Below are 25933 nucleotides of genomic sequence, written 5' to 3' on the forward strand. Positions count from 1 at the left end.
GCTCGACACAGAACCATTTTTCTACTCAACACAAACTATACCAGCCTGAAAATACACCAAACTCAGTGAGAAGGGATTATTTAATACCTGACAGGAATTCCCTGGAGGCTCTGAAGGCATCCTCTGCCTGGAAACCACAAACAGCAGTTCCAGCACTCTGTGAAAGGCAGCTCAACCTCGAGATGAGCTGAGGCCCCACTCCATTATTTCACTTGATCCTGATAGTTCCTAGTCTTTCCAAAAGGCCTCCAAGTTTTCAGTCGAGGAATAAATGTGATGAGGAAAACAACAACTAAGTCAGTTCCCCTTTTAAACCTTCATTATACAGGTATAGAGTTTTTTTCCCCCAAAGAATTTCCTAAATAATATATTCAAATGGGATTCCATTTCATGTTATTAGCACTATAAACATATTTAGGAAGATAACAGACACACACAAGGAATATTTTGCTGGGGACAAAGAACAAGTGATGAGCATTTAGTTCACATCTCTTCATAAACACGCTTCCCAACCTCAAATATTCCTTCCAATCTGACAGGAAGCGCCTATTTGCTTTTCCTATTCATACGAATTCAGGTCTATTGTTGGCTGAAACAAAGGTCTTCCAACCTGCATCAGCCGTTCCCAGGACATTTGACACCAGTTTATTAATATCATCAACAGGAGAGGCCTGAGGGGCAGAAATCCAGCCCCACTCCTGGTGCCCAGCTGAAATCACCTCAAAAAGGAGGGTGGATTTCACAGTTTGTGGAGATACAACATTTATCCAGGACCAGGAATGAGCAGCTGAAGGTCACAGCATCTCCCTGATCCCCTTCTTTGCAGCTACTGTAATATTACAGAGCAATAATAATTTTTTAAAGGTCTCAATCTGTCCACAAGTTTTCCTCCTTCCAAGGAGAATTGTTCTGCTTTCAAACAAAAAAAGGAATCAACAGTAAATCCAGTGTTTCGGCGTTTTTAAATGCCAGGCACCTGTTTGATGGAAAAGCCACTGTGAGGTTCAGTTGCCTAACATCCCAAAATTCAGCTGCTGAGAGCTTCCAGCTCCTGAAGCTTCAATCTATTTTCAGAGGGGGAAGAGGAAAAGAAGAGTGGCCCTCCTACTGAGGATGTGTCACACTCAGTGTTGCATCAATCCCCTTTCAATTACAGTGAAAACTCCTCCTCACTCACAGTCTAGGATTACCAAAAAAAGCCTGGGAACAGCAGTTTTCCAGAGGTTGGATAACACCACAATCAGAGGCTGTGCACCCCTGAGAAAGGAGGAGTTTGATGAGAAATAGGGAAAAAACGACACAGAAAATAGATAAAATATCTTCCCTAAGCAACATTTGTGTTAAAAAACTAAATGCATTAGAATTCTTAATTTACTTTGTTTCATAACATCGTCTGCCATAAAAATCCACCTGACATCCTGGGTACCTGGCCCTGCTGCCATCACAGGCCACGCAAATCACACTTCACATGGAGAAACTCTGTCCCTACTTTGATGCAAAGCAGCCCAGAACCTCGAGATCCCATCAAGTGCCACAAGAAATTCTGGGAATTTCTGGGAACCAACAAAGTTTTTAACAGCCCACAAGAGTCACAGAAGCAAACCTTCCTTAAATGCACCAAAAAAAATGAGCATACGTGTGTTTTTTGCTGCTGCAGCAAAGAAACTCTACCTAAAACAAAATTTCTTTTATCCCCAAGGGAAGTATTTGCTAAAAGGTAAGAACATGAAACGTGTGGTTTGTTTGAAGGGGGACTGCCAGTGTCGGGGTATTCTGCTCCTTCAGTTTTGAATACAGAGAAAACATTAGATATTACTGCAACACAGAGATTATTTGGCTAAATTACACAAGAAGGAGCTTCCTTTCCTTGGAATTTTCCCATTTCAACCACACATTATCCCTTGAAATAAAGCAGCTACACTAATCCATACCAGCTTCAGTTTTCAGAAACCCTTCCACACACAATCCACATCAGTTTCATTTCTTTCAGAAACATTTTCACACACAATCCACACCGGTTTTAGTTTTCAGAAACCCTTTCACACACAATCCATACCACTTTTATTTCTATCAGAAACACTTTCACACACGATCCACACCACTTTTATTCCTTTCAGAAACACTTTCAGCCACCAAAACTCACCCTGATTCCTGAGACAAAGATGACAGGATGGTTCAGTTCTATTTGCATTGTGTAGAATTCAGTTTGGGAGTTACTCATCATTTCTGTCCTTTGTACAACTGCATACAGATCATACAGATCTAATTATAGGGGAACAAAATTAACTCCAGCAGGAACCAACTCCATGCCCACAATTGCTTCATCTGAGATCCCCTCAGGTGCCTGAACATTCTGTCACTATCACTCACAGAAGTGGCACTTGTTGAGCAATAGGAGGAGAATTGAGACAAAAAACCTCATAAATAACAGATTTGATTATTTCTCCTCTACCACAGCATTTGCCTGGGTTTAATACTCTGGTACATTACTCTTTCCAACATATTTTCTGCCTGCAGAGCTTTAACTTACAACCTACCATTAATAAAGCTGCAGCAAAACTGCATGTCTAATTTCCAAGAGAGTAACAACTCAATTTTAGCACTGCTGAAGACAAAAATTCATGTTTACTGATTTCCCAGAATAAACTCCACGCTGAAACAAAGAAGCTAAATGTCTACTTCTGCCCTTCGTGAGCTGTAGAAAACATCCCTGCTGACCTGGAGATAAAGCACATCCTAGGAATCTCTAAAGATTCAGGAGACCCCAATTCCATCTCAAGAATCACTCCCCGGAAAACCTGTGAGCACAAAACTAAGGCACAGTTCATTCTCTCGAGGCTCCTCAGGGTTTATCCATAATTCTCCTCCGACACGCTCTGAAATGCAACTTGCACAGAGCAGAAGGATTCCCCAAAATGCATTAAAAGTATTTGACTGAGTCTTATGGAAGCTTTATTTCTTCTCTCTGGGATAAATCTGTTGGTGATGTATCTGTTTCGCAAAGCCAGGCTAATCACCCCCTGGTAGCAGAAGTGCTTTGCTGGAGTGCAGAGCTGCTTTATTTATACTTCCACTTTCTTAGGGAGCTGCTCTCAGTGTGCCTTACAAGGAATGAAAAAGAATGTTCATGAAAGAAAGAAAAACGTGAACAAGCTCAGAAATATCACCTGGGCCTTCAGGAAGAAAAGGATGTCAGCAGTTCAGCTGTTCTTCCCACCAAGAAAGATGGAGAGGGCCTGGAGGGACAGGACAGGAGGGGATGGGCTCAAACTGAAAGAGAACAGGTCAAGATGGGATATTGGGAAGGAATTCCTCCCTGTGAGGGTGGGGAGGGGCTGGGCTGGAATTCCCAGAGGCACTGTGGCTGCTCCTGGATCCCTGGCAGTGCCCAAGGCCAGGCTGGAGCAGCCTGGGACAGTGGGAGGTGTCCCTGCCATGGCAGGAGTGGCCCTGGGTGGGATTTAACATCCTTTCCAACCCAAACCACTGCAGGGTTCTGTGAGTCCAGGTTATCCCCAGTTCCCAGCACACAGTCAGTGCTCAGAGCTGTCCCAGCAGTGACCCCCCGTGTGCACCCCACACCCACAGAGCAGCTGCTCCCTCACCAGGGGTGACCTCAGACCCCCCCAAGGCTCTGGGGGTGAAGATCCCAGAGACGCTCCCGAGCCAGCCCGGTGGGCACAGCCCAAGGTCTGGGATAAACACCCAGGAGGAGCAGCGGGTACAGCTGAGATCTGCACTGAGAGCAGGTCCTGAGGACTCTGGGGGGCTGTGATCCCACCCTCACTGTGTGACAGCTGACAAATGCATTTGCTGTGATAACAGGGGCTGGGGATACTCCAGAGTCCCCACTCTGAGCAAAACGCCAAAGTTATTTTTGCGCTCTTTGATTGCTTTTAAAAGGGGATTACTTTTTTTCTTAGGAAAAAAAGTTTAGGAGCAACAGGCCCAGCAGAGAATCAGCCCCGTGACCCAGGCAAAACACAGAAGTATTTATTCACCTCTTTTCCAATTCCCAGAATGTTTACAAGTTTCTCCTCAAGAATACAAATTACCCAGGACAGCTTACAGCAATTAGAACTGAATAGTCTATAAAATATTACTGTATCACTTCCTCAGCTGGGTGTTTACCTCTACAGCACTGGAAGATACAGCCCATTTCCTAATGCGGTGTTAATTCACGTAACAAACATTCAATCGGTATAAGTTTTGGATGTCTGCTCATGGAAAGAATAAATAAGTTTCATTTCAGGTTTATTTACTTGAATGCCACCTAATGCTTAGTCATCATCTAATAGCTTGTGTTTAAAAAAAAAAAAATCCAGGAAGAAAATCTACTTGCTTCTGCTTATATTTATTAATTTGTATTATCATTTTCCCCCCCTATGCTCAAGATTTGTGAATCTGTGGATCACTTTGATTGGTAATTATTTACTTTTTAATTCCTGCTGACAGCCCCCACATAACCCTATAGAGAAATCCCTCACATCCACCCCAATATCTCCCCTGAAGAACACACCAAGAACAGGCTCCACAGCCCCTGTGCAGACCTTCCCTCAGATCTTTGCAGGGTTTGTTTGTGTTCCCAAGTAGTCCGGAGCTATTTATGGAAAAATCTCTGCTGGAATCACGGGCAGAATTTCAATGGGCTGCACAGTGCAGCCAGGGGTTGCTGTTCTGTTTGCAAATAACAATATATTTGGAAATAACACACTGGGCCATTGTTGTAGAGAAAAGAAGCCTCCAGGCAAAACCTTTCTTGTCCCTGAGAAAGCTGCAGGCAGAGCTCTGCAAGAGCTTCGTTTTCTCTTTTTTTTTTTTTTTGCAGAAGCCAACCCAAAAAAACACACACGCTGCAGGTTAAAATGTAGTAATAGTATTATTACAGGAAAATGTCACACTTTGGCAATGCCTTTCAAAATTAGAACTCTGTGACTTGGTGGGCATTCCTGTTGTAGATATTAAAAAAAAAATAAAACCAACTCAAAACTCCCCTGCTGTTTCAGACTCTTCCAACACATTCTTGGACCAAAGGATTTGTTTCAGGTGCAAAGCTCAGGCCAAACATTTGGAGGCTTTTAATCTCGCCGTGCAGAATGCAGGAGGCTGTTGTGGCCCAGACAATGCACCAAGTGCCTCCTTCTAAGCGAGGAAAATGAACTCAGAAATTCCTCTTGCCCGGCAGAAAGGCAGGAGGGAGGGCAGGGCCACCCTCCAGCTGAATTTCAGGCAGCCTGCTGGGGAGCACAGGGCCTGTGAAGGTCACAAGTACAACTGAAGTTTCCAGCAGAGATAAATACACAGCTCTGGGAAGTGGCTGGAGAATCCAAATTTCCCATTATTTCCCTCCCTCTGGTCACTCACTCAGTTCTCAGCTCCTTTTCACACCCAAAGCATCTTTAGTGGCACTTAAAGAACAGTTTTCCTTTGCCCAGTTGCATTTTCTTCCCCCCCCCCCCCCCCATCTTGGCAAGTGTTTTCCTGTGTTTCTATTCTGGCCCAAGCATACATGCCTCAGCTTCTTAAATAAAAAAAAAAAAAAAAATCATTATTAAACAGAAGCCAATGTTAATTTCTGGCCTGGACTTTGAGATTCCTACCACATGGAATCTTGACAACTCCAAGGCATATTTATAACACCTCTTAAAATTATATATATAGTCTACTAATCTGAGCAAAATGCCAACCTTTATTTTTAAGTGTTTGTTTCAAATATCTGTTTATAGACCAGGACCTTTGGAAGAGTTACATAACAGAAATATAGATATATATATATAATTTGTTTATATCTGTTGTACATATAAAAAGGTAGAGAGTATTTTGGTAGTGTTACTGTCCTGCAAGGATGTCAAAGATCACTACAAAAAAAAAAAAAAAACCAACAAACAAAACTATCAAAGGTTTTGGAATTTCATTTCAGGAAACACCACCCAGGTCTCACAAGCAGGGAAAATAAAGCAGGGGAGGGTTAAAATGACTCTAAAGAAAACAACTGCAGATAATTCCTTTTAGTTCTCTCCATTTCTAGTCTTCCATCAGTCTCCCCACCATCCCCTGGGATAATGACATTGAAATTCAAACTTTTAAGTTGGCAAAAAGTAAAAGTAAAGGAGTAATGAGAGCTCTGAAGAAAATGGACCTCAGAACAAACGTGACTTGGAAGTGCCAAACAACTTCCAGCTGAATGCAACAGAAAACCCCTGGAAAAAAAAAGGATTTCAGTGTACACATAAACAAGTTTATGGGCACAAAGAGAAGCTTCTCTTACAACTCCTTCAGGACAGGAAGGAAATGCAGGCTACAACCCCACCATGGCATTTTTCTAACACAAACGTGCTCCTAAGCAGAGTGCAGGAACACCTTGCAGTAGGTGCTGCAGCAGCAGAGGCGTGACCTGGCTGCACAGCTGCTGCTGCCAGTTCAGAACCAGCAGGATGAGGAACATCCTCCAGAACCTGGCAGATGATGTTTGGTCCTCCCAGGTTTGGGATGAGCCTCCTCAGGTCACACCAAGCTCCAGGAGTCAAGCTCACAGTGCAGAATATCCAAGTGTTTTTTGTTCTGTTTTAAATGCTCTTTGTGTTCCTGCTGCCCTTTCCTCTGAGGCGTCTCATTCCTGAGCTGGGTTAAGCACAGCACGTGTCCTGCTGCAGGAACACGACCCTGCTGCCAGCTCCTGCTGCTCTCCAGAGCAGGTTACCACTTCCAGAAGGGTCTGGAAGAAAATCAAACGCACGCCCTGGATACTTCTTTAACACACACATACAAAAAAGGAGTGTAAGATTTAGCTTCAAACAAACAAACAAATAAAACCCAATCAAAACAATTATGTGAAGCTGTGAGTAGAACTGACTGAGAAAAGGCAGAAAAGATTCTACAGAAAGTTTTAAACTTCTGGGCAAAAAGCCATTCCTGCCAGTTCCACATTCCAGTAAAGCAGCTTATGAATGTTTCACTATTACCTCTATAAACAGTGACATTTTCTCACTGCTGGGCTCTACAATGAACACTGGAGGCTTCAACCTCAACTGCTGCTTGTTCATATTGATCCATGAGGAGAAATGTCCTCAAATACCAATCTCAGCGCACTGAAAGAAGTTTTCATGTGAAAGGCAGACCATGGACAAGCAGGTATCACCTGTAAGCATGAAAAGGCTGAGGAGGAGGAGGCTGAATTATTCTCAGTTCCAGTTTCTCACGTTGCCTTAGAACCATGATCAACTCTCCAAGAGAAGCAATCCATCCTTTCACCTCTTACCCCACTCCTGCAGAATCCCCTATCCCGCCACAAACATTTGCTAAGAGCTGGACAAATTAAACCCAGAGAAGCTGATGTGGAATAAAATCAAACCAAAAGGAACCCAAGACATGAAATTGCCATTTGTGCTGTCGTTTCCCCAGGTGACCACCCTGGAGCTCAGGGATCACCTGCCTCAGCTTGAGGCCCCAGGAAAGATCATTTCTCTCAGCAGCTCCCTGAAGTGACAATAAACCTACAGGCAGGCCAGGGTGCAATTTGAATTCTATTTCCTCTTCCCACACCAAGGTCATGTTTCAAAACAAGCCAAACTAGGTGATTATTAAAAAATAATCCAGGTTTTTCTTTATTATCTCCAAAATTCCTCTGTTATTCTCTACAAAATGCACCAAGAGCAGCACCAGAAAAGTCAGGGGGTTGTTATGCAATTCCATTGGAAAATAGCCCAGGAATCTCAAACAAGTATCTTGGAGAGTCATTATATTTTTATGAAAGCCAAAGCTGTATTTCAGTCTGTAGTTCTTGTCCACTGGACCAATTCACTTCCAAGTTATTTGAAAATAAAGCAACACCTTCAGACTACATCTATAAGCACTATACACAAACACAGCTCATGACTCCTCAAATCACCATTTAACAACACAAAGGCCAGCTAAAATCACTGCTTTTAACACCAAAGAATGGCCACTGAAATACTTTTTATAGTCATTGAAAAAAAGGGAAAATACATTCAACAAACAAGAATATATTAGATATTACACGGTGTCTTAAATAAGGAACTCTAATATGAAGTCTCAATTACCTTAACTGTTCCTGAATACGTGCAATTATCTTTTTTCAGGTTCTCAAAACCAGAGTGCCAACTGTGTGTGTTTGGAGCTCCCATTATTCCCAGAGCATTCATTTAACAACTGCAATTGAGAATGCAAAGGGGAAACATTTCCACACAAAATGCCTTCTACATATTTGGGGGAAAAAAATCCCAAATCAATCTTTCTTACAACACAACTCTTTTAAACCCTTTTTTCCCCCGACCCTAAAATTTCCTTCCAAAATTAGATGCAAGCAGAACTGCCTCAGGGGCTTCACATGTGACCTAAATCTGCTGGTTCTCTTCATGGTGCTCTCACTTGTGGAAGGCTGAGAGGAAAATCCATTTCGCTAAAGAATGGCTGACCAAACTAATAGCTTCTCCTCCAGTGCCCAACAAAAGAGTGATAAGTTAGGAGAGGAAAAGGGAGAAGCTTCCAGCCACTTACTTCTGCTCCTCTCACTGAATTACAGCCGTGCAGAGAAGCCTCAAGCAATTGTTTTCAGTGATATCAGCTCAAAGTAGCAGAACCTGATGGTGGGACTTAATTTCAAAGGAAAATTAACAACCCCAAACCTTCCAGTCCCTGCAGAGCCCAAGCAAGAGCATCCCCATGGAACTCTGCCTGCTGCCCTGAGCAGTGGCCCACAGCAGGCCTGGGTGGGAAGCCACCAAGTCACCAACACCAGGCTCAATTAAGGAAATCCTGCTATGTCAAATTATTAATTAGTGCACACACACAAGGGACCAGTACTTCACCTCTTCAGACTCCTTTATATGCTTTCCCCATTTTCAAAGGCACGGGAGAAGGCAGTGTCCCATCTATTGCCAGTTTACTGACACTGACATTACAAAAGCAGCATCTAGCTGGTGCCTGTTGCAAGTGCATAGCTGAGCTGTGGCAATCTAACAAAACTATAATTACACGTGTTCCACTCAAGTGTAAAGCCTGGAAAACTGTCCTGGCATTGTGATTTTGACTGTAAGATCTTCTTTGAAAGAGATGACTCCAAATTGGTTTGGATCAATAAATATTTCCTGTGTTTATCTGCTTTCATTTTCATTCGAACAGGGTAACTGTTGCCTCTGTTCACATTCACAACCTAAACATCCACCTAAGCCAAAAGCTTTTTACTCCTTTCAATCATTTCTTTGAAAGTGCAAACCTCAGTTCCACGTGACCACTGAACACTGACTTGTTCTGCTAAACTTTTCACTCCATCCTAAAAATACTGTAGACACAGTTATGGTGGCTGCACACTACAGAGCATTGAAAACAGGAAAAAAAAAAAAAAGGCCTGAAACATCCCCTTAAGGCAGTTATTAAAACATCTTATATAATGAAATTATTGTGTTTCCTACAGATGAAAGGACAAACTGCAGCCTTAACTCGGTCCCATCGGTAATTGATGTTTTTGCTCCAAGAGGCACACACAGAGCAGATTTAATTGCATACACACTTTAACAGCAGCTAAAACAAAGGCAGGCTAATTCTACAGCATTTAATGCAAGACAATCCATCAGTTTAGGTGAAGATGAAACCCCAAAGAAGGGATCCATTTTTCAAATCACATTAAGGCTGATAAGACACGATAAGAGAAGATTATCATTTGTCAGATTATCTTTTTAAAGTGCTTTGCAGTAAAGCAATCAGTAATAACCCACCTCCCATTCAAGTGGTATTATTTCCTACAACAACTTCAAAGAAACTGAGCGGCACTGATATTAACAAGCTCGTTTAACTAACAGTGCCCGAAACAACACTGAACAAATCCCATTTCCATAGACACAGCAGAAAACCCACTCCATGTGTGCCATAAAAAAAATCCAGCACTAAATAATTCTGATGCTGTAACAGTGATTTTATTGCTGGCCTGCAGATAGCACATGGCCAAAGTATGGATCTTGAACAGCAAAGGTTTAAAGTCCTTTTTAGCAGCTGATTTTACCCCTCCATAGCAGCCAGAGATCAGTCAGGATCTTACATTGCCTGTACACAAAGTCCTACAAAGAGACAAATCTTCCTCCAGAGCTGCTCCTGTTCCTCTGAGCCACTTGCTCACTCTCCACACCCTGCTGCAATAAGCACATGCAGAGCTCGGAGAATCACATCAGGCTTCAATTCAGCCGAAAAATAATCCAGTGAGAAAACCGCGATTTGACCAATTTTTCAGCTGGATCAGCTTCCCCAACAAGTTCCCTGCGCTCTTAGGTGCACAGCCATGCCAGCAGAGTGGGAAGGAGTGCCTCTTTAAGCAGAAATGCTGCCAAACATGCAGCTGTGGCCTAAATAGGCAAGCCAGGGAGAACAGAAAGGAGGAGGAGGGGGGGAAAGCAGACAGTACAGCTTGGAACACCCAGCTTTTAACTCTTCCTGCAGCTCTGCAGCCACTGGGAGCTTTAGTCTTCGTTTTAGCTCTTCCAAAATACATTCTGTATAGCTACAGCTACCACAGGAGCCCATTCCTGCAGGAGAAACAGCCAGAGCAGAAGCATTTAGGTTGCACCTTTAAAATGAAAAGCTGGAAAGTTTCAGCAAGCTGATGCAGAGCTGTAATCAATCCAGCAGGACTGATGCTGATAGCCTCTCTTACACTCGTGTGTGCTGTAGAGCCTTGATCACTCTAGCAGTGCATTTCCAACACAAAAGCCATTTTTATAGCTAATTTTTTAATTTAAGACAGAGATTTTAAGAACAGCAAAGCCTCACAGGAAGGACAGAAAAATCCCTGAGTGACAAGCTGAAGTGGCCCAGCCTCCAAAGCCATGCAAGAAAGAGGAGTGAATTACTTCTGGGGAGCTGAACAGGCACTGCCTATTTATGTGTCTGCTAAATGCTCTTTGTTTTGGGGGACTGCCCACTTTAAATGCACACTCCAGTCCATCCAGAGCAGCAGTTCCTAGAACACAGTAGCCTATTTCTCTCTCTAGATACAGACACTCATTCTCTGAACAGCTGAAGAGCTCAAATACAGAAGCAGACTCAGGAATACAGAACAGGATTATAACCTTGGGTCTTCTTTTCCCCCATCTACAGCGTATTTCAAACTCCCTTTTAAAAACAAACCTTTTACTAGGCCTTGCTCCTTGTAAATGATGTTACTCCATGAGCATAAAGAGCATAACCACAGCCCTCAAAAGCCCAAATTAGCTTCCCTCCCACAGCTATATCCCAATCTTTCCTCAGCAATATTATTTCAACCTCACTGTCACTCTTTTTTCTCTGAGAGTTTTTTTTCTCCTCTCCAATTCCATCAATCCTCATTAAAAAAAAAAAAAAGCTCCCAGATTGTGGTAAACTACTTTTTTTATAGCCATCCTTATTCCTGCCTTCACTTCTCTTTCCTCAGAAATAACACTTTTAATGCTTTCAAGGCAAACTACCACTGCTGAAGCGACATCAGTCCCCACTGCTGCTGTGCAATTCTGAAACCTGTCAAAAATAAGCATCAAAATACACCTGACAGACAGAACACACCCAGAACCAAACACAGAAAGCATTCCTGAACAAGGGAAATGTCCAATTTCGTTTCAATCTTTTACCACACACAACCCAGGGACAGAATTTTATCCGTTCATTATTTTCAGTCTAAAACAGTCACGGCCACGTTTGGCTCTAAGAGGAGACACGAAGCAATTCACAGATAATTAACAAAGCATCACAGAATGGTGAAACATTAAGCATAAATAAAGTCAGTAATTAGCACCCACAGCAGATGTTCAGGTGGTTCCTTCAGAGATAATTTGGGCACCAAACAGTTAAAAAACTGGTCCAGGATGAGCAGCAATCACTCAGGGTTAAAGCTTAGACTGAAGTTCCTGGCCCCCAGCCTTGGACCTGGACTATCAGACTTTTACATATCTTTGAATTACACCTGAAAGAACTTTGAGACAGAACCGCTCCACTCTTCTCCTTCTGTTGAGCAATTAAATAAATTTGACTTAATTTGTTCTGAAGTACAAGCTCACTCGATTAAGCAAGTGTGCAGCTTTCAGAGGCAGTTTAAACTCGCAATTCTTAGTTGCTCCCAACTGCAGTTCCCATCACGCCACGTTCTGAAGAACAGCACAAGAGTAAAACCAACAAACCTGCTGCTGAAAGTCTTTGTAATCCTTTTCTATGATCATTCCCATAAAAGAAACTTCCACTAAGAAAACACTGGAGTGTTTCTGGACAATTAAGTCTCAACTTGCAGCGAAACTGTGACTGCACAAAAGAAAGAAATCTGTGCATTACAGACACTTTGGATAACCTGATCACTGAACTTATCACAAACAAACACTCGTTCTCCACCCCAGCAGACCTGTAAACCCTCCCCACTGCACACAGAGCAAGTTGAACACAGACATGCTGCAGGACTGGGCTCCAGCAAGACAAATATGAAACTAAGAAGACAGAAGAACTATTTCAAAAAGAGAGGAAGCACAAACTACAACAACCTTTGCCCTCATACAATGGGCTGATAAATCACTAGAAGGCAAACTTCTGCCATCAATTAAAAATGAAGGGCCCGAGTTATAATGAAGCTGACACCGAGATTTCAACTTATAACCTGATTTCTGTGCTTAACTGTGATCTGACACGGCCAGGCCACAGTTTACAAGGATAAATTCCGTGCATACCAAGTGAAGAGAGGCTACTTCTGCTCCTCACATTCACATTCTCAATAGAAAACCTTTGCCACAGCAGCTTTGACCCAGGCAGGCCCCCAGATAAAAGTTCAGTGCCATCTTTCCCCAGGCTTTAGTGATAGTTTCCCCTCCTTCTACCAATCACACGGGGCTTGGAAAGCCAGAAAATTAAAAACTGTGTATCAGAGTTCACCTTTCAGCCACCAAATATCGACATTGTAACAACCAGAGCCTAGTCCAAGTGAAAAATTAGAGGTTACACATGCGGGAGGTCAGCTCTGACCTTAAATATCCTGGAAGCTACAGAACAGCATTCTTGACAGGCTTTTCAAAGTTGTTACAACTGCTAGTGTATTTAAAGTGTTACTGTCCAAAATGTTACTCTCCACTGGCGCGTTTTATAGACAAAACCCACTGACTAAGGCAATTAAATGGTGTTGTTTTCCTGGTTATCACTGAGCTTCAGCTTAATTCAAGGGAGCTTTCCAATGTAAATATTGCAACACTGAGTTACCAACGGGAGGAAAACAGAAAGTGAAACTCCCAATTCTTTCATGTTTGTTTTCTTCACTCTGTTTTTAGTGAAGTTTCGGCGTTCCACAGGGAAATGCTGTTTAGATTTGGAGCTTTGCAGCCATACAAAACTCAGATCTCCGCAGCCTGAACACAGATTGGTACCGTGCTCACCACAGGCATGATTTGGAGTCCAGACCTGTTCTCCAGCAGGCCACAGGGGTTAAAGAGTCATTAAAGCTCCACACAGTGAGATTTCCCTCAGCTTTCACCACGGGCCTGCCTCAAGAAAGCAGATGGAATAAAAAAGCTCCTCAGACTGCACTAGGACTTGGTCAATTTGTTTTGGGTATTCCAAAAGACCAGAAGCTGCTGCTCAAATTGGGGCAAGAACCACACAAGGCTCCAGGTCACTGAAGTGAACCTTAAAGCCAGAAATATCGCCAGGAAATGGGAAAATGCAACCACCCCGATATATAACACACAACACAACAGAATTACAGCGAGACTCAATGATATATAACAAGAAATCAATATAAACAACTGCTTTCACCAACTTCCAGCGCGGATCGTGGGAGCCAAACACACGGGAACAGGAGAGAATTTCAGCTCCATGCTAATTACAACCAAGAATAACATCAATAATACTCGGGGTCTCTCTCCAGGCAGCTCAGTTTCACACCACCCTGCAGGATAATACACTTTGTATCTCAAGACTCATCCTAAGTCAGGTACAGCTGACAATGAAACAAAATTTCTCTTCGGTCTTTGGGCCACAGAATCAAGAGGCTACACCACCCATAAAACAAAAAATGGACATTTGTACAATGTTTTATAAACCGAGTTGCCTGGCTTGCTGAAACTGAGGCGGGTTAATTCCCTCCAAGGCTGCCCTGAACTCCAGCCCAGGACTCCAGCAGGGCTCAGGGCAGCTCCCAGCCTGGCAGGAGGCACCAGGCACCTTTCCTAACACCAAGTCAACACTGAAAACAGCTCAGCCCGTCCTTCCTTCCTATTTCCTCACTTCTGCATTTCCACATCCCTGTAAAGGCGACTTCTCTATGCCTATATAGAAGTTCATTACTAATGGAAAGGCATCAACATGTATTTTAAGGAAGAATTGTATGCAAGCACCACAACTTCTTCAATACTTGTACTTAATGAAGGATTTCGTTTGATAGGTAAAAAAACCAAAGAATTTTACAGAACTGTAAATCTGTCAGGGAAAAAAAAAATATACTACATCAAATAGCACTTTGGAGTTCAGGCTTTAAAATCTACTTCCTAAAGAATATTAAATTAGAATTGCTACAGCTTTCTCATTTCCAGAAAACGTATTTCAACCTGCAAACAAGAGAAGCCTCAGTGCATCGTTTGCCACATGCTGCAGCTAATAAATAAAAACAACCCAGTGATGTTTATACTGATCTTTTCTTTTGGCCTTTGGAAGCTAATCTGAACCACATGTCAAGCAGGAAAATAATGGAAACTGTAGTTACTGCTTTTCTAAATATAACATTAATCTCACTTGTATGTCAGAGCATTCAAGATATGAAAAAAAAAAAAAAAGAAAAAAACCCCAGGAATTACATAAGTGACAAGGCCAACTGCTTGCAAAAGAAAACTTTTAACTCCTGATCTTACAGGGTTTGTGCAAACAGGACTTTATGGCCAAAGAAATTCAGAAGTCAGGGGGCATTTCCTCAAGAACAATCAGAGAAGACTGTGCTCTCCAGCAGAGAAAAGCACCATTCCTCCAACCATCCCAAATCCAAGGGAAAAAAAGCAAAACCAGGACAGTTTTTGCAGTGAAATTCAGAGGCAGCCATCTTAGTGTAACCTGACACTTGTCACTGCCAGCCTGGAAAAGTTTTACACAATTTCCAGCACTATTTCAAACCCAAACTACCTCTTTATATACTAAGTAGGCACGCATAAATTTTCAGATTTCTTCCTCCTCTTGCTAACAGGAGCTGGAGAGATTGGAACAATTATTACTTTATCTAGTGCTTAGATCTTCAAAGAGTACAAATATTAATTCTCACAACACCTCCTCGTGGAATGCAAGTATCACGTGGCCCATTTTGCAGATTAAGAAAAAAAAAAAACAAACCACAAAACAAAAGCCAAAGAAATCAGAAAAATCTTAACAAATCTTAGAAAACAACTGCAGCAAAAACAAGTTAGGAAGCTTGAACTCTTTTACAAGAGTGCTGAATGGTAGTTCCAAACCACAGTTCAATCCTGAACCTGGACATGGCACTGCACGTGAAATGTCAATTTTCTTTGCACACAGCAGCACTGGGATGTTTCACCGCCTGCATCCATACCTCCCTACCTAAGGAATGGTTAAAAAAAAGTCAGAAAACAGTAAAAAAATATCGCTCTTACCTTCTGCTACATCGTCATCCACAGCGCCTTTCACCTGAGAAAAACACCACTGAATGTCATTTCCTCCTCCAGCTCCTAAAAAAAGGAAAACAATTCAATAAAAAGGAGCCCCCCCCACCCCGAGCAGCAGCGCAGGCACACAATGGCTCCAGATTGCACATTTCAGAGCCTGTGCACGCCCACTTCCTCAGCAGGGCTGAGGCACAATCACACAGCACCCTCCCCACCTTTTTCCTTTGGATATTGTTTTTGTCAGCCTTCAATGCAGCGTTGGTCAAAAACAGGGAAGCAGAGGCAGGGTAAAAAGCTTCACTCGCCCAAAGCTCCATTAACTACGGATTTAAAATTCAAGTGCACAAACAGCCGTGTTTCACACGAACCTACTCGAGCAGTCAGAACCTCCCTAAACACACAAACAACTTAAATATAAACTATCAGAGCTGTCCATTTCTAGCAAATTTCAACCTCCCGTCCAATACAAACCGAGCACACACAATCCATCTCCTCCTTTCTCAAACCCACTGCGCCGACCCTACGCACTCGAGGCTAAAGAAAAAGAATTTTACCACAATTTTAGAGTCTCTTCGCAGAAGTAATGAAAGCAACTATCAGCCTGGAAAGGAAAAAAAAAAAAAAACCACAAAAAAAAGGCAGCAGCAAATCCGAGCAGAAAAAGCAAACAAGCAATCGGAGGGGGAACAAGTTCTACTACCGTAGAAAACGGATCGGAGAGAAAACTTCAGGAACATTTCTGCCTCGGCTGAGGGCAGTGATTCATTTGAACCGTGCCACCAAAACACACACCAAAAATCACCACCCATTTCTTTTGCATTTCATCCTGAGCAAATCACTGCAGGGCTGAGGACATACAGGAAGAGACAGAAATGGGCTTGCCTCGGTTGGTTGGCTTTTTTTTTTTTTTTTTTCCTCTTTCCCAAAAGCCACTGTCAAAATGGAACTTTTCCTGCACACAACTCAAACCGGCTGAGCAACAGATGGCATTTACACATTAATCCCGAGCTCTGGTAGGGCTTTGGGGATAACAAAGAATACAGGAGGAGACTCTTCCCAAGTTAGGGGGGACAAAAAAAAAAACAAACAACAAAAAAACCAAAAACAAACCCTCAAAGAGAAGGAAAGCAGAAAGCTGAAAATAATCTTTCCAGAAAAGATCAAGCGCCTCAGAATGAGAAGTCCTGGAACAGAGTAGAGTTTTTGCTTGCTTTAAATTCTTCCCTGAAGGGTTACAGACATCCAAGCTGCATAGCCTGAGAAGGTGAAGGCAAACAACAGCACCCATTTATGCACAAAACGGCAAAATGCATTCTCCCTCATCATTGCCCAAAATTCCTACAACCCATTTTCTTTCCTCTCTTCAACTTCTCCATTTGTCACTTTAGCAGCTAGCACCATAGAAGCACTTAAAGGGAACAGCTTGGAGAGAAAGCACTGCTCCTGTTACTTCGAGCTGAAGTCCTCTTTTGCACAGAATTTACTTGAACCAAGTTGGCACTTTTCTTCCCCCCCCAACGACTAAAACGGCAAGAGGAGGGTGGAGCATGTGCATATGGTGTAGGGGGGAAAGGCAAAGCACCAGCCTCACAAAGCCTCCCATGCTTTGCTCCTCCACATGCAAAGCACTGAAAAGACAATTCATGTGCAGAGGAGGGGGATGAATAAATTTCTAAATGGAGAAATCGCGAGGAAAAGTAAGAGGGAAGAGATCCGCTCTGCACACACGCACACACACTCCCGAGCCTACCAACAGCACTCCGGGATGCGAAATGGGGAGCAGGCAGTGGAAGGAATGGGAAAGAAAACACGGCGAGACCTATGCTGTTTAATTACGCCCTGTGCCAAATTTTACTGGCATTTGCAGATGCTCAGAGGCTGCTCCCTACAGAAGGGTGCGACTGCAATCTGGACACCGCCTGCACCTGGAACCTCTCCGCGCCCGGCAGCGCTTCGGAGAAATAACCACAAGCATCGACCCCAAAGCCTCAAGGGGGAAACTCTTCACCAGAGCGTGCAGTGACAGGACGAGGGGGAATGGGTTCAAACTGAGAGAGTCGGTGGAGCCGGGATATTGGGGAGGAATTCTTCCCTGCGAGGGTGGGGAGGCCCTGGCACAGGTTGCCCAGAGATCCCTGGAAGTGTCCAAGGCCAGCTTGGAGGGGGCTTGGAGCAGCCTGGGATAGTGGAAGGTGCCCCTGCCCATGCCAGGGGGTGGAACTGGATGGCATTTAAGGTCCCTTCCCACCCAAAACACTCCATGATTCTACGAAAAGGCAGCAGACCCACCCTGCCTGCAAGCTCCTCAACTCCAAAACACACCACTTCCCCCTCCACCTTGCTTCTTCCATGCCTTTTTTTTTTTTTTCTTCCCCGAGAACGGAGGGAAGGAGGGGTGGGTGGGAGCAAAGCACGAATTCCCACAAGAGAGAATATATATATATTAAAAAAAAAAAAAACCCACCCCACAACCCGCAAGGCGCAAGCGAGCCGGAATAGGAGAGGCGGCCGTGAGGCAGCGGGGAGAGCCCCCCGAGCCATGCCAGGGCAGGGGGGGCAGGCTGCCCTTACCTGCCATGTTGTGCTGGCGATAGCGGCCGCGGCGGGTCGGGCGGAGCGGGCGGCGCGGGCGGGGCGGGCGGCGCGGGGCGGGCGGCGGCGGCGGGCGGCGATGGCGGCGGATGGAGGCGGCGGCGGCGCGGCCGCGGCGGGGCTGGGGCGGCCCCGCTCCGGCCCCCCCGGCGGTGAGCGTCCAAAATGGCGCCGGCAGAGCCGAGGGTGACGTCAGCGCGGGGCGGGAGCGAGCCGCCCTCAGGAGGGAGGGCGGGCGGCGCCGCCGTGTCCCTCGCCCAGCCCCTGTCCGCCCTCATGGCGGGGCTGCCGCCCCTCAGCCCGGCATGCGTCGACCGGCCGCCCTCTTGGCGGGGCTGCCGCCCTTTAACCCGGCATCGAGCGCCTTCATGGCGGGGCTGCCGCCCTTCAGCCCGGCATTGGCCGCCTTCATGGCGGGGCTACCGACCCTCGCTCAACTCGGGCCCTGCCCGCCCTCATGGACGGGGTGCCGCCCCTCAGCGCGGCATCGATCGGCCGCCCCCATGGCGGGGCTCTGTGCCCCATGGCGGGGCTGCCGCCCCTCAGCCCGGCCCTGCCCGCCCCCATGGCGGGGCTCTGTGCCCCATGGCGGGGCTCTGTGCCCCATGGCGGGGCTGCCGCCCCTCAGCCCGGCCCTGTCCGCCCTCATGGCGGGGCTCTGTGCCCCATGGCGGGGCTCCGGCTCTCGTGGCGGGGCTGCCGCCCCTCAGCCCGGCCCTGTCCGCCCCCATGGCGGGGCTCTGTGCCCCATGGCGGGGCTCCGGCTCTCGTGGCGGGGCTGCCGCCCCTCAGCCCGGCCCTGTCCGCCCTCATGGCGGGGCTCTGTGCCCCATGGCGGGGCTCTGTGCCCCATGGCGGGGCTGCCGCCCCTCAGCCCGGCCCTGTCCGCCCTCATGGCGGGGCTCTGTGCCCCATGGCGGGGCTCTGTGCCCCATGGCGGGGCTGCTGCCCCCGGGCCCGGTGTTGCCCGCTCTCAGCCCCTCCGGTGCCCGCTGCCCTCCGGCCTCTCCTGCGGGAAGAGCTCCCTTTGCTGACCTCTCTCCCCACAGGCTCGCCCTCCCCGAAATCGAATATCCTGAGCTGGAAGGGACCCGCCAGGATCATCCATCCGGCTCCTGGCCCTGCGCAGACACCCCAAAATCCCACCCTGGGCACCCCTGGGAGCATTGTTCAAATGTTCCCGGATCCCTGGCGGCCTCGGGGCTCTGCCCATTCCCTGGGGAGCCTGGGCAGTGCCCAGCACCCTCTGGGAGAAAAACATTTCCCTGCTAATCCCTCCATGTCTCTCAGAGCATCTCCCCCTCACTTGTCCTTTGGTCTTGGTTTTTTTCCTTCTCCCCGCTCCCCCTTTGCTCCCCTCTGCCATTTCCCCGTGCAGCAGGCACACATATAACCTGTTTGCTTGCACATTTTTCCACCCCCCCTTGGATGCTTCCTACAACGTCCAGGGCTTGGTCTCTGGTTTCACTCCGTTCTCATTGCTATTCCCTGCATACACCAGCCATGCTCCTGAGCCATTTTTAGCCTCCATCCACCTTTCACACTGACAGCCAGCAAGATCCACAAAGAAAGGCTTTCAGCCGAGCCCAGCTTGGCTCAGCTCCCGCTGGCTCGGGGAGGATGGAGGCTCCTTTTTAGGCTTGCTGGGTCCCAGTCCCAGTCTCAGCTGTAGTTAACTACAGGACTGGGATAATTGATTCAGTACAATCTATTTAAGATCTTGTGAAAGTCATCAGTTTCCCTTCGCAGATGTTTGTGCAAACATTTTCTTCTCGGGCTGAGTAGATCTTGCTAATCCAGATTTCGCTGGGAGATTCATGAGCTCATCCTGCAAACCCAGCACTGCCACAAACTTGAAATGTGACTTGGAACGAGCCTCCGAAACCATCCCATACACTGATTTTTGCATTTCCAGCTCTAAACACCTTAGAGGCTGCTTTTATAAATGAAAATGGCATTGAATTGCTGGTCAATTCCAGCACAAAACAGAGCTGAGGGAACTGAATGCCTGTAATGAACACAAACCACCAGGCTCCCACCAGAAACCCACAACTGGCCCAAATTACAGGTTATTTTGAAATTCAGATTTATCTCTGTATCTCTGATAAAAAAAAATAAAAATTCACAGACCAATAAATCAGTCTTACAAAGAACAATAACATTTGAAAGAACACTCAGCATATATGGGATGTTCTAAACAATTGCAACTCACCCAAGGCTGGAAATCTCTGGAACCAAGTGTGTTGCTTAGGTTTGTTCTGAGAGCAACCCAAAAACCTAAAACCGAGTTCGGAAACAATCACAATGAAGACAAACTTCTTGGTGGTCCCAAACTCCCCAGTCCACATTTCCCAGAGATCAAGAGCAAATTCACATAAAATTCTACAAATTTGTGGCCATGGTTGCTTGATAGCAAATGCAGCATGAAAGCTGGCGTTCCTCCCTTTTCAGAATTCCTTAAGCATACTTTTGGCATTCCCCTCTTTTCAGAATTCCTTAAACATACTTTTTTTCCAACCTAAGCAGAATTGTCCTGCAACTGTTTAGCAAGAAAATTTGCAAATCTAGTCCAATTCATCCATTGCCTTCTGTATAATTACTGCAGAATTTGTTCTCATAGTAGAATAAGCATTGGTTCAAGAACTTCTGTTGCTAAAAAAAATTCAAATAAGGCAAAGAGACCTGCAATTAGCTCTGTAATAGAAATTGATGAAGCCTTAGTACATACCTTATAATTAAAATAAAATCCCTCTTAGAAAAGGTTTAATATCATGGTGCCGTGAGGATGGATTGTAACTCCAACATTTCAGGTTTTTGTTGTGAACTAACTGAGCCACGGAAAATAATGGAGCATAATAAATAACTAACATTAAATCCCAGCCAGAGTAATTAGTGAGACATCTTTGGAACCACAACCTTTTCCAGGGTGTTCACTTGCTTGGTAGTTCTGAGTGTTTCACGCTATGAACGGTCGGTACAAATTAGGCAGAGCGTGTTCCACAGCCCCGATTCAAAGTTTATGGATTTATTTGGATTTCTCTAGAGCTTGAGCCATTTGTTGAGGTGCTCTGGGGAGGTTGTAACTGTATGATGTTAAATTTATACACAGCCGCCAACAGCACAAAGCTTTAATGAGCATTTATCTACTCCGATCATACTTTAATGACTAATTCTTACTCTATACATAAACTCCTTCAGCTGAGACTGAAGAACACATCTGGGAAAGTGGGAGGGACTTACAGGAACTCACAAAACAGCATTTCTGGATCTATTTGCTGTGATATTTATCAGAAAACTACATAAAGAGTGGTCAGTTCACAGCAACCTAGACCAGGAGCCGTGGAAGAGAGAACAACCTAAAAATCAAAGTGTAACACACGACCAGCAACCAATAAAAAATATAATGTCAAATGACTGATCAAACAACTGAGGCTCCAAAGAAAAGCACTATCAGCAACTCATTTTGTATCTGCTTTAGTTTTCCAGTAATTTGACCTGTTAGACAAGGCTATAACGAATTACAATTCCGTTCAGAAATAAAGGGAGCAATTATCAGCAGAATTATCACTGGGATTTAGTAATAGCTGAGCCATCCGAGGCCATGTGCAGGTTAACATCAGGGCAGTGTAATTCCCTCCTCTCTGTACTTCATTCTGTTCAGCTTCAAGTGTCTCACTGAGACGTTTCCATCGTGTTTTTGCAGAGCATTTCAGAGAACACCAGCCTTAACTCCTAGAAAATACTTGCTAGCGTTCATTCCCCCCCATTTCCCACTCTTCATTTCACACAAACGGCCATTATCAAACCAGTGCTGAGTCACATCTGGGTGCTGCTGCAGGGAAGCTGAACAAAAGGTCAGGCAGACCCTGGTTCTGCAACGTGCTCAGGGAAAATTACCTGTGGGGCAAGTCCCAACCCATCCACCCTCTTCACCTCTTGCACCAGCCTGGCTCAGGCAGCCGGGCCCCTCCTGCTGCTTGTGGTGCCAGCTGCCAGCCCAGGGCTTCTTCTGTGGGCACACAGAATTTCGTATTTGTCAATTATTAATTTATTTACATAAAATTATTGTTTTATTAAATTGTTGTTTATTAAAATAATGCGTATTAATTTATGATTAATATTTTCTGGCTTTCCTCGACCCGATTTCACCTTAACCAGGTTCCACCTGCCAACCCTCAACTGCCAGTGGCCGCAATTTTTTCAGCCATAAAACTGAGGTGTAAAGAAAAGGTTTAAGCATTTCCAGTTCCTGCCACACTGTGTCCTAAACCTGAACGCTATAAAGATATTTCTTGTGCTCTATGTCACTGGGGCACTTCTAAAGTGCCTGGGTTTTATTTTTGGGAAGGGAAAAGTTGAAATTGAAGTTTCTTTCATGGAGGGCTTGTTGGTGAGGGCAGGAGTGTCCCAGTGTTTTGGGATTAAAAATTAAGACAGGTTTAAATTAAGATTTATAGGGAAATTTCATTCCTATTCTTTTACTATAGGGGTGAGGTTTTTTTTGGGGGGGAGGAAGTGTTTGGTTTTGGGGTTTTTTTACAAACTGTAGTTAGTTCTATGGAAAGATAAGCCCAACCAAAAAATAAGAGAACTGTTATGGGATGCTAATAGTCCCGTTGAAACTAAGACTGGAGCCATAGGAGAAGATAAGAAGTTCACGAGCCATAGGTTTAACCCTCCCTAAAAAGAAGCAGCTACAATTAAATGTTTGCTTCAGCATAACCTGGCACTTTGAATCTTCCAACTCAGGATAATTTGGACATAACTCAGAACTCTGAAACCTACAAACAGTATGAAAACAAAGAAACAAAACAAGAACAGTCATCCCGAACTATGAAGACAACACAAGGCCCTCACAAAGTGGTTTTATTTTGACAAAAGCGATTAAATACTGAATAAAATTATAATAAAATTAAATACTGGCAGAAAATACCTGCAAAAAATACCATTACAGGGCACTGTTAAGAGCAGATTCCCCTCCTGGGAACAGGCTGAGCAGAGCTGCTGCTGCCTAAAAGTAAGGGATGCTTTAACTCCTTCCCAGCCCCAATTTCACCACCCAACAGAAAAACAGATCCTTCAGTTGAAAATGCAGCTCCTTTGTACCAGTGACAAAACCAAGTTACACCAAAACCAATAAATCCATACTCAGAGGATTCTTTTAAAGCTATTCAGTTCTTCTGGTCACTCTTTACAAAGGGGATAATTAACATTTCTCAGCTCTTGGAGCAGGTTTAGATCAATGAAAGGAACATCACAGAAAAACAAACAACGAGAAGAAAAAGTTACTTCGGGGGGAAACCCCAGGCCTTGGTGCAGAGCCCTGTCAGACAACCTGGTGCATCTCTGAGGAGCACAGATTGAGCTGAAGTGAGAAGAGCCTCAGTCATCTCCACCACCTTTAGGAGGCACCTGGCAGGAAGGGGAGGAGCCGGGATCCACAACTCCAAAGGCCTCGAGGAGTTTTCGTTTGGGGTTGGGCTGTTTTTGCTTTTCAAGCCTTCAAACTCTCATGGCCTATGCACAGAATTCTTTCTTTCTTTCTTTCTCTTTCTTTCTTTCTTTCTTTCTTTCTTTCTTTCTTTCTTTCTTTCTTTCTTTCTTTCTTTCTTTCTTTCTTTCTTTCTTTCTTTCTTTCTTTCTTTCTTTCTTTCTTTCTTTCTTTCTTTCTTTCTTTCTTTCTTTCTTTCTTTCTTTCTTTCTTTCTTTCTTTCTTTCTTTCTTTTTCTTACTAATAAACCTCCCTAGGTGATCTAAATAAGTGCAAGAAAAACCTCAGAGACTTTTGTGAAACATTTATGCTTAACAAAAGCAGGAAGCTGAAAAGCAAGCACGTTAAAAACCCTGCTGTCCATAGGATTTCCCTGTTATTTTTAACAGCGGGCTTTAACATCTTCTATTTTAGATTTTTACTAAGCCAAAGTGCTTCTACACATTAGTTGAGTTAACAAGCTGTTATCCTTCAGTAGGAGCTGGAAGAATTACACCTGTGCAGGTACATTTCAGAAGAGAGATGTAAACAGAATTCTCAGCTCAGGACCTGCAGTCATCTTGTGTGTATCACTAAAAAAACACACCTAAAAAGCCACGGGGTCTAAAAGGAGCAGGATCAGCTCCTTGGAATCATGTTTTAGCACTTTGAAGAAGCCTGTAATTTTTTGGTAGCATTTTGCAGTAAGAAGTTAATTGGCAGCTCTGAGTGGCGCCGGCAGGGAGGATCAACTTATCACATCAAGGATCCCACTTTGCCAGAAGAAATGCTCCTTAAAAACCATGGATGGTGGGGAATGATGATTAAATATGTAATGTGGGCTAAAATGTGGCTTTAGGCTTTGGGCTGAGGCATTCTTGCTCTTGATCCCAGGCTCTAGACAGTTTTAATCAGCTCGGTGTTACCGAATTCCCGTGGTATTTAAAGGGTGTGAACACACTGATGTCCTAAGTCCTGGAATCATGAGAAATTTTCAGATGATGTTTTTCCAGGAACTTTTCGCTCTAGATTCCAGGAAATGTGAAAATGTGACTTTAAAAAGAAAAGAAAAAAAAGGAAAGCAAAGGTATTATCTCTTTAAAACTCTGTTGATAGTAACTTTGAGTAGTAACGCTATCACTCTAGTGTTGCTCAAGTCAGGTGTGCAAAAAAATGACATGTGCAGGTAACTTTTGATTAGTCATTTATTAACTTTCTCCTTGGTTTAGGAGTTCATTTACCTTTTGGTTGCATGTTTCATTAACAAGAGCACCATTTTTTGAGGGCATTTCTAAAGTGTTTCAAACTTAGTTAAGCAAACAAGTACATAAATCAAAACACAAGTATTTGCAGCTGAAACGTTTCTTCTGAAATGTCCTTTTCTTGCTTTGCTTTGTCCCACAATTCTTCTGGTACCAGGTTTGCAAGGACCTGAAGGTAATGCCAGGAATGAACTTAGAAGGGAAGGAAGGGAGGCCGAAATAGCAGAATTAATTGTTCCATTCACATGGCTTTTCTGCTTGGGAATAAGTTCACATTGTAAACAGGAGAGAGGTGTGGTTTGCAGATAGGACAGGAAATCCTTAGTTCTAATCCTTGCTGTGTTGTTGGTTCCCTTGGAGACCTCGAGCAAATGCGTTCTGTCCCTGGGTTTTTAATTGGAAATAAACTGGGGATAATAGCCCTTAATGAGCTCAGAGGAGCAGCCTTTCGCTTAAACATTCAGGACGGGTTTAAAAACAGCTCATGGCACTCAAATCAACTCCTCTCCTGCTCTGAGGGAAACTCCTTCCCCTGCGCTGAAGACCTTTGGGGCTGGAGTCACCAGAGCACACACTGGGCTGAGTTTCACTCGTTCAGTGCAAAGCAGATGCTTCCCTGGGGGTAAAGGGAACCGTGACCTCCTGTTGGCTGGTGTGATTTTCTCTGTCGTCCTCAGTGCACTCTGGGCCTGCTGTGATCACATTTCTTACCTTTTCCCCCCCTTGGTTTGCACACCTGTGGGTGAGGTTGTGTCAGGGGCAGACCCCAGTGATGAGGAAAGCGCCTTTGAAGGAGGGCTCTGTGTCAGAGCCTCAGCTCTGGCTGTTGGGCAGTGTGGCAGTGCCCTGTCCCCTGAGACCTCACACCCCAGAGGCAAGAGTTCAGCCCTGTCTGATGGGAAAGCTCCTGGAAGCAGCAGAGGATGGTGCTGGGAATCCTGCAGGAGCACAGAGCCTGGAGGTGCGACAGCCCCGCAGGCAGGCAGGGCTGA

General features: G+C 44.8%; 1 protein-coding gene across 3 annotated transcripts in view; it reads right to left on the bottom strand.

Annotated features, from left to right (window-relative positions):
* Positions 1 to 18377, bottom strand: part of PPP2R2A (protein phosphatase 2 regulatory subunit Balpha) — a 36954-nt gene extending 18577 nt beyond the window's left edge. The window contains exons 1-2 of one of the 3 annotated variants that reach the window (XM_066206072.1): positions 18189 to 18377; positions 15606 to 15680 (exon numbers count right to left, since the gene is read on the bottom strand). In XM_066206072.1, the coding sequence (XP_066062169.1) occupies positions 15606 to 15680; positions 18189 to 18195 (82 nt within the window). In that variant the 5' untranslated portion in view covers positions 18196 to 18377. Of the gene's footprint in view, positions 1 to 15605; positions 15681 to 16317; positions 16662 to 16727; positions 16921 to 18188 lie in introns of those variants that run through there. The other 2 variants (XM_066206070.1, XM_066206071.1) reach the window with 2 other exon arrangements.
* Positions 18378 to 25933: the final 7556 nt, after the last annotated feature.

The sequence above is a fragment of the Chamaea fasciata genome, unplaced genomic scaffold, assembly GCF_029207755.1.
Source record: "Chamaea fasciata isolate MVZ Bird 193981 ecotype frontalis unplaced genomic scaffold, bChaFas1.0.hap1 SCAF_30, whole genome shotgun sequence".
NCBI classification, from domain to species: Eukaryota; Metazoa; Chordata; class Aves; order Passeriformes; family Sylviidae; genus Chamaea; species Chamaea fasciata.